This window comes from Pteropus vampyrus, unplaced genomic scaffold (assembly GCF_000151845.1).
Source record: "Pteropus vampyrus isolate Shadow unplaced genomic scaffold, Pvam_2.0 Scaffold202, whole genome shotgun sequence".
NCBI lineage: Eukaryota > Metazoa > Chordata > Mammalia > Chiroptera > Pteropodidae > Pteropus > Pteropus vampyrus.
Window position 1 is genome coordinate 373,279 of NW_011888983.1, and position 15,234 is coordinate 388,512.

At 32.9% G+C, this 15,234-nt stretch overlaps 1 protein-coding gene across 3 annotated transcripts in view; it reads left to right on the forward strand.

Annotated features, from left to right (window-relative positions):
• The window catches only part of TET1 (tet methylcytosine dioxygenase 1), a 105,258-nt gene that overhangs the window by 74,234 nt on the left and 15,790 nt on the right, over positions 1–15,234 (forward strand). For 2 of the 3 annotated variants that reach the window (XM_011372145.2, XM_023537831.1), the window contains 3 exons: positions 10,341–10,552; positions 14,120–14,270; positions 14,606–14,692. In XM_011372145.2, the coding sequence (XP_011370447.1) occupies positions 10,341–10,552; positions 14,120–14,270; positions 14,606–14,692 (450 nt within the window). The remainder of the gene's footprint in view (positions 1–10,340; positions 10,553–14,119; positions 14,271–14,605; positions 14,693–15,234) is intronic. The other variant, XM_023537832.1, reaches the window with a different exon arrangement.

Genomic DNA, 15,234 nt, shown 5'->3' on the forward strand with positions numbered 1-15,234 from the left:
AATTGCTTCTCTTTTTAATGGTCACACACAAAATGCCTAAGAGCAAATTGTAACTGGGCAGCACAACTTTCTGAGCCATTCTCGCATTATTTTGCCTTTACTCTTAACACTGTTTTATTCTTTTCTTGAAATGTTTCTTTGCTAGGTGGTCATTAACACTCCCCCATAATTGTTGGCCTTTGGCAGATATTTTGTACCCTTTTCTCTGTTGTCACTTTGTTTCTTGTCAGGGACTAGTTATCTCGTTATTCAGCAGAGTTTAGTGGAAAGAGTGATGCAGTTTCTTGGATACACTAGACTCTATTAACTTTCTCTCTATATTACTCTCCTCTCCCCAACTGAGGCTTTGTGGTGATAGCAGGAGTAAGGAGAAGAATTCAAACAAGCTGCCCAGATAGCTCCTATGCCGGAGTGATTCACATCAAGCACCAGTTGATGGGACTCCTCTATAGGATTATTTAGTAATCAGTATAACAAGTGTGGCAATAAACATGTAAAAGTAAAGATTTTATTGCCTATTCTGGTGGTGACCAGAGTTTTGGGGTGAGGTGTAAACTAAGCCAAAGTATCCAAAAGTTTTCAAACCATCTTGCCTAGACTTAATATAATCTTCAAAGACTTTCCTCTTTTGGTTCCTTTGTTTCGAGGTTTGGTCTAATATAAGCCTTGGTTGTCTTTGAGCTATGCCGTGGTGCTCCTTATTTCTGTGCCCAGATCAGGCACCTCTTTGTATATTACCACATCAGTATAATAAAGGGACTAGCTAGTGTCCTGGATTATTTGTTTGGTGTCTGCATTATCTTGCTGTTGTGTGGAAACCATTTTGTGCTTCATTGATGAAAATTAGGTAAAAGCCAAAAAGTTGATGCTGTCAGTTGATGTTAAACTGATTTATATTTTTCACTGTCTGTTTTTGTTGTAAAACACATCTTTCTTCACTTAAGCCTATTGTCTGCTAACATGCCATTAGAACTACTTTCTGTTGGCTTACTCGCTTATAGAGTTCATTTTTTAAGGAAACTTTAGTCAACTATAATATACATAAAGTATACAAGTCATAAATGTATACAGCCCAGTGAAATTATACAAAGTAAACACACCACAACTCAGATCAAGAAATTAATTATTATCACTAGTCCAGAACCCTGTTTCATGCACCCAGTCATTCTCCGCCCCCACTCCTCGCAAAGCTGAAGTTCATTTATTATAATATACAGGCAACTTTAAATAATCTTGATCAATGGGTGATTTTTTTTGGGGGGGGGTGTTGACCACCATCATTTTGTGTTGAAAATTTTCCACTTTGTCTTTCACATGATTATCGATAAACTGAACAGTGATCTCTTTGGTAATCTACCCCGCACTTGATATCAGTGTTGCTCCTCGCTGTGATTTTAGCCTAGTCTTTCTGTGGGGCCCAGATCTTTTGTAGAGCTGGTGCAGGACCCTAGCCGCCATGGCATGTTTACAACTAAGATTGTTTTATAAGGGCTGTTTCATTTGCCTTTTATTTGCCATAATATTTCTACAATTAATACATTTAACTTTTTATTTGGTTTGACTTCAGTTAAAAATAAGTTCAAAATTAAAATAAGTATCCAAGTTGAAAATTAAAGCTCTATCTATATTAAACTAAATTTAAAATTTTTTAAATCTATTACTTTCAAATTTAAAAAATCTATCTTAAATTTACCCACTGACACAATGATGTTTGGTAATTTGGGGTGTACTGAAACTAAGAGGATATTAGAACTTTTAGGAAAAAATGATGGACAAACTGCTAAAGCATGTTAAGCAGAAGAGTGACAAGATCAATATCACTTGTGGTAAAAACTGATTATTCTACAACTTCCTAAATTTCAGGAAAGTTTGATTAAATAAACATGGGATTGTTTGAAAGTAGAATCTACTCAAGAGCTTTTAGCTTTTAGCATACCAAAAAGGAATATATAGCTCAATTCTCCATAGATGGTTTGGAGCCAGTATTAGAAATTATAAAGAAGGCATCTAAGAACTTGCTTAATGTAAAAAAAGACTTTGCAAAGGTAGTTTCTTTGCTTATAATACTTAGGTTAACAAATCTTTTTGTCGTTATTGTTAAAAACATTTTTTTAATAAAAAATATATTAATCTAATGGTGAAATCTATTTTATAATTGTAAACCATTTTAATTAGTAGGATTGGGTTTCTTTATAATCTGTTGTCTAATACTTTTAGCCTTAGTGCTTGGCTGTTTGTTATCTCTGTTCAGAAGCTTGAAATTCTTTTTAGGTCAAGTCTATGTCACTTCCTACATGTTTTCAGAAATTTTCCATCTTGCTAAAGAAGGCTTTCCCACCCTAATATTGTAAAAATAGTGTCTCCTCATGTTTTTATAGTTTTATGTATAAATCTAGTTATTAATTAGAATTTTTTTGTTTTTGTTGTTTTAAAATTCCATTTCATTTTTTTTTTACATGTCCCTTTTTGTTGACACTGTTCATTGACCCATTAGACTAGACCATTGCTAGGCTGGTACTACATTTTTTGCTATAGCTTTAAAGAAAAGTTTTAGATTTAAAAGGACGATTCTCTCTCATTTGTTTAAAAATTATTTTTCTCGACTCGATGTTCATTTCCTACTCTTCCATCTGAACCTCAGACAAGGCGAATATATAGAATGAGGGATAGATTGGTGGCTAGTATCAGTGTCTTTTAATGTGTAGCCTTTCATCTAGGAACACTATTATGTTCCCCCAATTGTGCTTTTTATTTTTTAAAATAACCTTCTATTTATATTTTTTATGGTTTTATTATGACTTTTACATCTTTCTTTTTTAAAAATAGCTTTATTGAGAGTATTTTACATGCATTTTCCTGAAGATAATCCTTACTGTTATGTTTAACTCAGGCTTTAAACTAAACTTCTATTTGGTTATTGCTGGTATATGTTAAAGCTGTTGAGTCTTCAATACTTATAAGGAGCTACTTATTTTACTCTTTAAAAATCTAGTAGATTTTTCTTTGATTCTCTTGAATTTTCTAGAAAGACTATTATCTGTTTTAAAAATTATCTTCCAGTTTTGATAACACTTCTAGTTTTTTTATGACATTGTCTGTTAAATCTAAATTCACATTTAATCCTAGTAATCAAAAGCAATAGCTTGATAGCCGTTCTGTGGTTCAAATATCTACAGGTACCAATAAACACCAAAGTAATAATTCTAATCCATCAAACAAAATGCTGTGTTTACAGAAGAACAATTATAAAGTCTATATACCCAGAAGGGAAATTAGTGATTATAGTGGAAAAATAATTAAATGCTGGAATACTGTTCATTGAATAGTTTTGGAAGTGGGAGAATTAGAAAGCTGTTTAAATACTTTGTTTTTCTGTTGCCTATGTAAATATACTATGACTAGAAGCCATATTTGCCTGCTATCATAGAAACCTCTCTTGGTCTTTGAATTTCTTCCTTCTGTGCGGGAAGAATATAAAAATACTGTTAACCTACTGTTGCCTTTTAAAAATTGCAACAGTAACCTTGTTTCTCAGAACAGTCTTCTCTTCTTTTTCCACTAGTTTTTATATGCTTAGTAATGAATGGCCCTAAATCCCACTAGACTGCCAGAGTTTCATTAGAATATCCCAGGTTATCACTTTTGATCCTGGTCTAAACCTGCCTTAAGAGTTCCCAGTGGGAAATTAAGTAGGTTGTCTCTTCCAGACCAGGATATCAGAAATAGTTTAGAATATACTCTTCAGAGATGTTCATAAATAGGCTGTTGAAGCAAAATAATTTGTAACCCAGATTAAGGGGGGGACGCTGTCATAGAAATTTAGGAAATCTTTTCCTAGTGATCATCAGACCGATCTATCATTTATCTCCACCCCTTCTATCCCAACGGTCACCAACACCTTAACTGCTAAAGAAAATTCTAGATGCTCATAACCTCTCTTCATTAGTTCAAACTATTGGCATACACTCTCCCTTCTGGGAAGCTCATTTTTTGCTTGGCTTCAGTAACACAGCTTTCCTCTCTCTCTCCTTAAGGCTTGAGTCAGCCTGCCTACAAATATGCCTTCTTAGGTGAGCTTATTCATGGTCACACCTTCAGTAGCCACCAGTGCACCATAGTTACTATACCCGACAACGTGCCAGCTTGAGAATGGCATATAGCAGGAGCAGGGAGGAAACCAAGAACAACGTTTAGAGCTGAGGTTCCAGGAAGAGCTTTGAAGTGGTGTTGACCCTTGAGCTATATCTTAAAAACAGAACGATCATTACCTTTATGTCAGAGATCCCAGAAATAGAACCAACTATATATAATAATTTAATAAAGGGAGTTTTATAATCACAGAAGCCATCTGGTGTTGATATAATTGGCAGAATTATCCCTTAAATAACATTCTTCCCTTGTGGGGCTTGTTTTGAAAAATCTTAGAATTGCCTTTATACTATCTTTTCTCTGGTGGCGAACTCTTTTTAATCCTTTAAGAAGGGTCTCTTCCACGAAGCCTTCTCACTCTCTATACAGAGTCTGGCCCTACTTTGCACCCTTATTCATACAAACTCCTTACAAATGTCTTATATAGTAGTCCCCCTTATCTAAGGTGGATATCATCCAAGACCTCCCTGTTGGACATGTGAACCTACGGACAGTACCAAATGCTATATATTCTATGGTTTTTCCTACATTTGTACCATTTCACTTAAGGGAAGCACTTTATGGCTTCTCTTTCGCAAATCCAAATTGCCAGGGTCACTACTTTTGCTCTTTGGAGTCATTATTAAGTAAAATAAGAGTTACCTGAACACAAGCATTGCAATACCAACAAAATTGATCTGATAACTGAGATAGCTACTAAGTGACTAATGGGCCAGGAGCATATACAGCATGTACAAGTGGGGCAAAGGGATTATTCACAGTCTGGATGAGATGAAGCAAGAGAGTGTGAGATTTCATCATGCTTCTCAGAATGGTGTGCAATTTAAAACTTATGAATTGTTTGTTTCTGAGATTTTCCATTTAATATTGTTAGTCTGTGGTTAACCATAGGTAACTGAAACTGTGGATGTGGGGGACTACTATATATTCCCCCCAACAATATTATAATAGAAAAATGCATTGCTAATATTTTCCCCATTAGCACAAATGATGCTGTACATTTATTATTTTTTTTGTACATTTACTTTTGAATTTGTATCATTTCATTTACAGTATTACTTAATCAGCTTCCCAGGTGATTACAAACAATTTGCAACATATCATAATTAGACAAAGTGACATCTTCCTACCCTTGATAGTATTTTGGACTTGGCTACTAATTGCTTTATCTAAGTTCACATACTTATTAGTTTACATTAATTTATTTATGATGTTGTCTAACCTTTAACATGCAGTTAATATTCATTGTCCCACTAATTGAATTTAACTGAAAGAATTTTTTCCTTTATAAAAACTTTCCCGATTGTTCATCCTCAGGTTATGCAAAGACTTACCCTTTACTCTTCTTACATTATTTCTGATAGAAGACTGTTTTTTAAATTGCTGGAGTTGGTACTTTCTTTCTGGAGATCTGCCTGTAGCTTGTCCCTTGAGCTATGACCCCAGTGATCCAGTGACCCTCTGGAGCTTGCTTGTCTTCCATTACCAAGGGCCATGAACACTTGAGTCCCAAGCTGGTATTGAGAATAAAATATGCAATGTCCCAAAACTTTGGCTAGCACCATGGAAATATTTTTTAACTTATTATTGAAATAATTTCAGACAACTCAAAAGTTGCAAGAATACTACAAGAATTCCTTACACTCTACACTGACATTTTCCAAATGTGACTTTTTACCACATTTGCTTTGCTTGAAATTTCTCTCTCCTTCCTTCTTTCTCCTTTGCCCTTCCTCCTTCTCTATTTTTCCTGAATACTCTAATAGTAATTTGTAATCATGATACCTTCTCTGTACGCCTAAATACGTGGGTGTGGTTTTTTTCATAAAAACAAGGACATTGTTTTACATAACCTCAGGACAATTATCAATGCTAATACAATATTATTATCTAACCTTTAGGTTTTATATACAATAATATCCTTTATGGAAAAAGAAAACAAATTTTTGTCCTGATTCAGAATCCAATCGGGATCACTTATTTACATTTATTTGTCATTTATCACATTTTTAAATTCAAACTTTGCAATGAAATAAATTGTCATGAAATACCTAAATAACTTAAAGACTTGTCATTCAGTAAACAGGATAGTCATTTATGTTTTTCTTTCTCAGTTGGATCAATTTTGACAAATGGAGGTGTCATTTGCTAATGCTGATGGGTTCTTGGGCTCTACTTTTGGTGTATTTTTGGTGTGTGTGTGTGTGTGTGTGTGTAATTTTAGAGTTCATTAGAACTCATCATCCGATTATTTTATTCCATTACCATAGAACAGTTATTACTCATGAATTTGGCAAGTTCTCTTTGACATAGAATAAAAGACTTTTCAAAAACAAACAAACAAATAAAGACGGCTTCGGATTTACTGCTACTATTCAAATTGGGGCTCAACCTAGGCTCCTCTGAAACATTGTACTTTAATTATAAGCTACTTTTCAAAAGAACAAAGTGTTCATTTTTCTTTCCGAATTGGTTGCAGCAGTATTTTCCCTCCATATTTGCTTTTGTTGTTTATTTCTCTAGAAATTAGTAGGTAGGAAAAAAGATTAAACATCACACTAATATCTACCCAGAACTCTTATGTTCAAATAATTTTAAGGATTGAGTGAAAATAGCAGAATGCAGGATTTAAACATAGGACAGAAATGCAGAAATACTAAGAGCAATAGCAATACAATAGATTATTAAACAGATTTAATCAGAAAGTGTATAGTTTAGTAGTTTTATATACGTTCGCATTGTTGTGAAACAGATCTCCAGAACTTTTTTCTTGCAAATCTGAGCGTCTATACCCATTAAATAACTTCTCGTTTTCCCATCACCCTAGCCCCTGGTAACCACCATTCCACTTTCTGTTTCTATGAATTTGACTACTTTAGATAATTCACATAAGTAGAATCATACAGTGTGTGTGTGTGTGTGTGTGTGTGTGTGTGTGTGACTGGCTTATTTCACTAAGCATTATATCCTCAAGCTTCATTCATGTTGTAACATGGGACAGGATTTCCTTCCTTTTTAAGTCTGAATAATATTTCATTGTGTGTATATACCAATTTTGTTTATCTATTCATCTATCAAAAGACATTTGGGTTGCTTCCACCTTTTAGCTATTGTGAATAGTGATAATATCAATATGGATATGCAAATATCTGTTTAAGACCTTGTTTTCAATTCTTTTGGAAATATACTCAGAAGTGGAATTGCTGGATCACATAATAGTTCTAATTTTAATTTTTTGAGCAACTCCCACACTGTTTTCCATAGCAGTTGCTTCATTTCATAACCCCAGCAACATATGCAGTGCTTTTAAATTGTTTTTACTTTGCTAGATGACTAATAATATTGAGCGTATTTTCATATGCTCCTCATCTGTTTGTATATTCTCTTGTGTTGAGCCTATTCTATTGTGTTCTTATTACACATTTGGAGAAATTCTTAATGTATTTTGGGTAAGAATATTTTGTCAATTACATGTATTACAAATATTTCTTCCATTGTACTACTTGCCTTAATCTTTTGCTGAAATCTATTTTAAATGTTTTACCTGCTCCAATATCACGGAGATGTTTTCTTTAAAATCTTAGTTTTATTTTTCATTTTTATTTTTATTTATTTGTTTTGTTTGTTTATTTATTTATGCCTATAACACCTGGTCTCCCTAGGTGGTCTCCCATCCAAGTACTAACCAGGCCTGACCCTTATTTTTCATTTTTAGATCTACAATGTAACTTATTTGTGTGAAGTAGGGGTTAGGATTCATTTTTTTCCATATGAATATTTACACAGTACCATTTATTGAAAGAGCTACTTTTTGCATTGTACTGCAGTGTCAACTTTATCATAAGTCAGGTGACCATATTCACATGGATCTCCTGAGCTCTCCATCCTATTCCATTAATCTCTTTATCTGTCATTGCTCCAGTACTAAACTATCTTAATTTCTATAGCTTTACAATAGATCTTAATATCTGGTTAATCACTTTCTCTGTCTATGTTCCTTTTCTTGGCTCTTTTTGGTTCTTCACATTTTCACATAAACAAGTTTGTTTTTACCCAAAACAAACTTTGGATAGGACTTGATTAGGATTGCATCAAATCTAGAAATTAGTTTGAGGGAAATTGACATCATTACCATAATGACTATTCCATGAACATGGTATCTCTCCATTTATTTAGGTCTTCTTTAATTTCTTTCAATAATGTAGTTATAGGATGTGAGGGCGATCTGGCTGCGACATCTGTCACCCCATTGATCACCAGGGTTGATTCAGCCAATCTGGCTGACTAGGCTGGTGTCCCCTTCCTCATCGCTCCATGTGCATCCCTTCCCAAGCAGCGAACTCCGTGGAAGAGGACGACCTTATCCGATAGAGGAGAGGACCGTTCTTCCGTCAAGGGTATAAGTGTAGCGGTGCTCCCCTGCTAGAACCTCCAAACAAGCTCTCAATAATGTAGTTACAGTTTTCAGAGGTCTTAACATAGGTTTAATAACTTGTCTTAATTGGTTAAGACTGCTGTGAAAAACACCAGACTGGGTGTTTTTAAAAAACAGAAATTTATTTCTCACAGTTTGTGTTTGGAAGTCTGAGGTCAAGGTGCCAGCCTGGTTATCTGGGTAAGGGCTCTCTTCTCTTTGTGTCTTCACATGGTTGAAGCAGCTAGGGAGCTTTGTGGGGTTTCTTTTTTAAGTATACTAATCCCACTCATGAGGGCTTCCCGCCTATGACCTAATCACCTCCCTAAGATCCCACCGCCTAATACCATCACATCGGAATTTAGGATTTAATGTATGAATTTTAAGTAGGCATGAATATCCATATCATAGCAATGTTTAAGCAATTTGTTGAACCTAGATCTGAATTTAGGGACTCATGATGCTTAATGTTCTGTTGTTCATTGAAGGAAATTTGAAAAAAATCTGGAAAAAGCACAAATACTATGAATAAATAGCATTTTAGCACTTTCCATATGAAGAATGGATCAAGATAACTTTGTTGTTGGTTTGACAACTTGAAAATTATCTGGTATAATTTTTTTTGATACAGTATATATCATTTTGTATTTAAGCTAATTCAAAAGCAAATGTATTCTTATTTGGCTGTAAAAGGACATATAAATATAGAAAAAATTTTAATATAAATAATTGTGTTTAGGGGGAAGGTCCTAAAACCAACTCTACTCAAGGGATGCCTTGGTAGCAATGATTGTTAACCATCTGGAGTGACAGAAGAAAGTGATATTGGGTAACTAACATCTTAAGAAGTTTCATCTCAAGTTTATGTAATTTAGCAACAAAAAATAGAATATTATGCTATTGGTTGCTCCATTTTGGTCACGGGGTGGGCAGTTTTATCAGTTATTGATTATGTACTGATTAATGTGGTCAGTCTCTGCTCTGTAAATTTGTAACATAGAGGGAGTTTTAAACAGTTGGATGATTTCATGTTGTGTCAATATTTTTATGCTTTTTATTAACACTAGAGCCAGTGGGCAATATTTTAAATACTTTTGAAATCTTTTAGCATGGGTATGATGTGGTGCAAGTTAAGTGGATAAATATTCAAAATTAATTGTGTTTTGCATTCACCATGTCAGCTGGACCACTTTAATCTTATTATAAAATGGGTATGATAAATCCTGATGATGGTGTGGAAAAAATTACAAGAATCGCAGGAACATTGCTTTATATATTAATTATTCTATTAAACTGTTCACTCAAGGAAAAGATCCATAACTTTCCTCAGATGCTAGATTTCATTGCTCAAGTTTATTTTTAATATTGGCAGTCCTTGAAATTTTTCATCTAGTTAGATTTGTCCCATTGTGACATTTGTAGAAGAGCAGAGCAGATAGTTAGGCACTTTTCCACAGGATCCTCTGTTGTCTCTTTTATAATACTGTATCAACAGTGAAATAAACACAGATTGCTTTGGTTTACTTTTACAAATAATAATCACGTAGCACAGATTTCTGTTCTGCCTGTTACTTGTTAGTCAAGTGACGGGATACTCCATGATGAGTTGTGTGGAGGAAGCTAGTTTGACAACTGAAAGTCCTATAAGCTTCTCAACCCTTTGAGAAGTAGTAATTTAAAAAATAGATGCAGTAATACAGAGCTTTAAAAGCAATATGCATTGTATTCAACTTTAGATTCTTTGTTTTCCAGAAATGAATGCATTCTGCTTTTGCAGGTTTTAAGAAGAAGCAGTGATGAAGAGAAAGTTCTTTGTTTGGTTCGGCAGCGTACAGGCCACCACTGTCCAACAGCCGTGATGGTGGTGCTCATCATGGTATGGGACGGCATTCCTCTTCCGATGGCAGACAAGTTGTACACGGAGCTTACCGAAAATCTAAAGTCATACAATGGTCATCCCACAGACCGAAGATGCACTCTCAATGAAAAGTAATCAAATCTGTTTTGTACTGTTTTTACATTCAGACCTGTATTATGTAATGTTAAATTGTTAATTAACTACCAACTATATATATGGGAGAACAGGATTTTAGATATTCTGCAACAACAACAACAAAATGAACATTTCTTTAAAGAGAGACTTGATTTCATAGAGAGTTAAGACCATTTTAAGATATCCTCCATTAAAATATTCATTTATTGCTTCTTTCTTTGATACTTGATCCCCTTTACCCCAAAAGTTGGAAGCAGGGGGATTTTTCAGTAAAGAAAAAACTCCTCCACAGGGAATTGTATCATTTTGCATTTCCTCTAGCAATGTAAGAGAATATCTCTTTTATACAGTTTTGCCTATGAGTATATTGTCAAACTTGAATTTTTGCCCATTTAATAGGTGATCAATGGCATCAGTTTACTTTTAATTTGAATTTTTCATATTATGAATGTGAGTATTTTTTCATATGGTTAAGAGCTATTTGCCATTCTTTTTCTGTGTTTTTTGGTCAACCATCTGTTAATTATTCCAGGCCACATTTCTAAAGGATTGTTCACTTCAGAGATATTTATTTTTACATGTCGAGGCTATAAACCTTTTGTGATATAATTTCTAAATGCTTTTGCCAGTTTGATATGTCTTTTTACTTTGGCTTTGTCATCTTTTTGCAAAAGTTTCCTTTTTTAAATCTATCTTTTCCCTGATTTGTGTCTCAGTTTTGAGTGGTATTTAAGGACATTTTTTCTCACACAAGTTATAGAATAATTCACATATGTTTTCTTTTCGTACTTGTTGAAATCACAAATATTTAAAAACATAAATAGCTGATGTATTTAAAATTTATGCTGATCAGTATTAGGAAGAGGAGATTCATTTCTATCCTTTTTTTCATTTATCCCAACACTACTTTCTAAATATCACTTTTTTTTCTTGATTTGAATGCTACTTAGCCGTATACAAAAATTACATATGTAATGGAATCCTCTCGTATTTGTATTCTGTGTCATCGTCCTGTCTTTTTAGGTACTTAGTACCACATTTTTAAAATTACAGAGGCTTTGTAATATATTTTAATGTTTGCCATTCTTGTTCTTTTTCAAGGCTATCTTTGTTATTTTTTTTTTCTTTGTGCTTCCATATAAACTTCATAATCAATTGTGCAGTTTTAACATAAATCTAATGATATTTTTCGTGGGATTGCATTAAATTAATTTATAATAAACTAACATCTTTATATTGAAACTTCTTATCCCATAACATTTTTTTCCCATTGTTCAAGATTCCTTGTGTGTCCTTCAAGAGTGCTTTATGTAGTTTTCCTCATACAGGTCTCTCTTTTTTAAAAAGAAATGTCATTATTCAAAGTGTAACAAAAATATGTATCATCCCTTCTCTAATCCCCACACAAGATTAGAATATTCCTTTATGCTTATATCATCATTTCGTTATATTTTTCTTATCTTGCAAATGCCAACAAATATGTGCACATCATTTTTAATGTCTGCTAATTATTTTGTTATGTGGATGCAGAATAATAATACCTCTTTGAAGACACTGCTTTAAAGGTTACACATATATTGTCTTATTTAATCTTCCCAAGAATCCAATAACGTAAGTTTTATTCTGTTTTACCCAATGTAGATCTAGCATTTTTTTTGTTTCTGTTCACTGAAAAGACATAAGAATACTTCAATGAACTTTTATATACCCCTTACCTAGATTCCTATTATCGATTTTTTTTCTTCTGGATTACTTGTGATCTAGTTGCGTACTTTATGTCTTTCTTTTTTCCCTAAATAATACTTTATAGGGTATTTTCTAAGAATGAAGACATTCTCTTACATAACCCCAGTATAGTGATCAAAATCAGTAAATTTAACTTCAATAAAAATACAATTATAAAAAAAATGCTATTATCTAATCTATAGTTCATATTCAAATATCATCTATTTCCCAATAATATTCTTTATAGTAATTTTCCCCTACCCAGGATTATTCGCATTTGGGTTGTCTCTTAGTCTCTTGATCCTTTTATCTCAGTCCTTCGAATTTCATGGCATTGACATTTTGAAAGGGAATGAGCTGATTTTATAGACTGTTGCTCCATTTTGGTTTGTTCAATTGTTTCTTCCTGATTCAATTCAGTTTAAGAATTATTAGCAGTAATACTACACTCAGTCCATAATATTAGGACCTATTTTAAGTCAATCTGTCACAATAGCGGTGACGTTGACTATTTAAGATATCCTGAGGAAGCTCTTTGAGATCTCATAATCTTTCACGTTTCCTGTGTTTAATTTTTAAATAACTTCAATTGTCAAACTACATTTTTCTCTCCTTCTCATATATTATTTCAATGACATAAATAAGTTACTTATTTTTTTTATTTACTTGGCAACTTTAATTTCCTTTGCAATTTCAAGTTAACTTCTTTGGTCTCATTTGCATGCCAGTTTTCTTCCTTATCAAGTTATTATAATATTTTTCCCCTTTAAAATGTATTTTCCATTTTGTAAGATTTAAAGAAAGTTAGAATACTAGAACTATTTCTTTTTTTATTTTCTTCATAGTATCTTGAATGATCTTTTTTGTATTCTTTTTATATTTGATGTTATCTTACATGTCTAGCTTTTTTCTGACTTTCACAATTGAAAATATTAAGTTTTGATCTTTAAATTTCCATATTTCTAAATTTCTAATTTCTTTCCATTTTTAAAAAAAATTTTTTTTATTTTGTTATTTTATTGAGGTAACATTATCTAATAACATAAACTTCAGGTTTACATTATAATTTGATATCTGTATACTCTGTTTAGTGCTTACCACTAAAAGTCTAGTTTCCATATTGTTTGTATTTTTAAATCATTACATAAATGCTACATACATACTATTAGAAGTTTCAAGCATTATGCGAATAGGAACCACAGAGTATATGTTATTTGCTTGGTTTCATATCTTTGTATCATCGACATCCTTACTATAGAGTCCATTTTAGGGCTTCAGAATGCCCCTAAACGATAAAGTTACCAAGTTACTGAAACAGGCTTTTCTGCTCAATTTTTCTCTTGTGACATTCGTAAAGTCTTCCTTTAAAATTGACAGAGTGATTTCACAGAGTATATATATTATACTTTATCAATCTTTAGAGGATTATATCAATGTCATTCTACAGATGGAGGAAATAAAGTCCAAAGAAGTCATAAGATGCTCTAGTCTTCATTTCTGCTAGGGAACAGATCTAGGATGTAAAATCCAGGCCCTTTATTTCCCCTCCTGAAATATCTCCAAATCCAAAGAGATTATAGATATTTTAGATCTATATAGTTTATTATTATTTATTTGGATTTACAATCTTGACCTATAACTAAATTTTTAGTTAAAAATTTACGTACAGTTAGTTTATGTTAACATAACTGCATTTAGATAAAATAAGTAATAAAAGAGATGTGTTCAAATCGGTTCATTAGCCATCCATACTTTTAAAGTTATATGAACCTGAAATGTTCTGTCTGAAGTATTGTCCTGTTTTATCACTTGATTCCCTTGCAATTACCATCTTACAGTCGTACCTGTACATGTCAAGGAATTGATCCAGAGACTTGCGGAGCTTCATTCTCTTTTGGCTGTTCATGGAGTATGTATTTCAATGGCTGCAAATTTGGTAGAAGCCCAAGCCCTAGAAGATTTAGAATTGATCCAAGCTCTCCCTTACATGTAAGTGTCCTTTTTACTTTTGAATTCAACAATGGTTATATAAGTACATTCCTTTAAAGTGTTTTTAAATAGTAAAAAAATTAAATATTAAAAAGTAGTGACAAAAGAGTAAATATGTATATATATGTAAATAGTTTAAAATTCTAACCAAATTAGGTAACGTCTTCAACTAGCAACCCAAATTCCAATTGTCTCTGGCTCCCTCCTCCTTCTCCCCTAACCCCAGAGAGAATCATTGTTAAAAGAACTTAGAATTTTATACCCAACCAAAGTAGGAAAAATAAATAAAGCCATTTGCCAACATTTCAAAGACTCAGAAAGTTTACTACCCACAGAGCTACTATGAAAGAATTACTAAAGGACGTAATCCAGAAAGAAGATATATGAAACCGGAAGCAATCTGTCCGGGACACGAGGCCATGGTGAGCAAAGAAATTAGTCAACCTTACTGTTAAGTTTAAATAAGTTGAGTACTTACATTTTTAAATTAAAAATAATAACCTTTAAGTATAATTCCATACTCTTAACAACTCAGGGGTGGGTAGGCAGTGGGAGGCAGGGTGGGGCACCTATAAGAACTAAATGTGTTAATGTTTTATGCTTTGTTTGGAGTGGGGAGTATTTAGATACTGGTTAACTCTAAGATCAGTGTTTTTCAAACTTTGAGCTGTGACCAAAAGTAAAAAACATTTTATATCACAAACCACTGTACAGATATATACAAGTAAGTAAAACAAAATCATCAGAAAAGAAGATTTGGCCTTATTATATGTAACAAAGAAAATATTTTAAAAATTAAGTTAATGTATAATACAGTTGTTGCTAAGTATCACTATGATGCAGTATAATTTTTTAAAATTACATATTTTGAATGCTAATTGTGACCTTCTAAACTGATTTCATGGCCCACAGCTTGGAAAACACTGTTCTAGATATCAGAAAAACATTTGGAAAAGTGCATGTT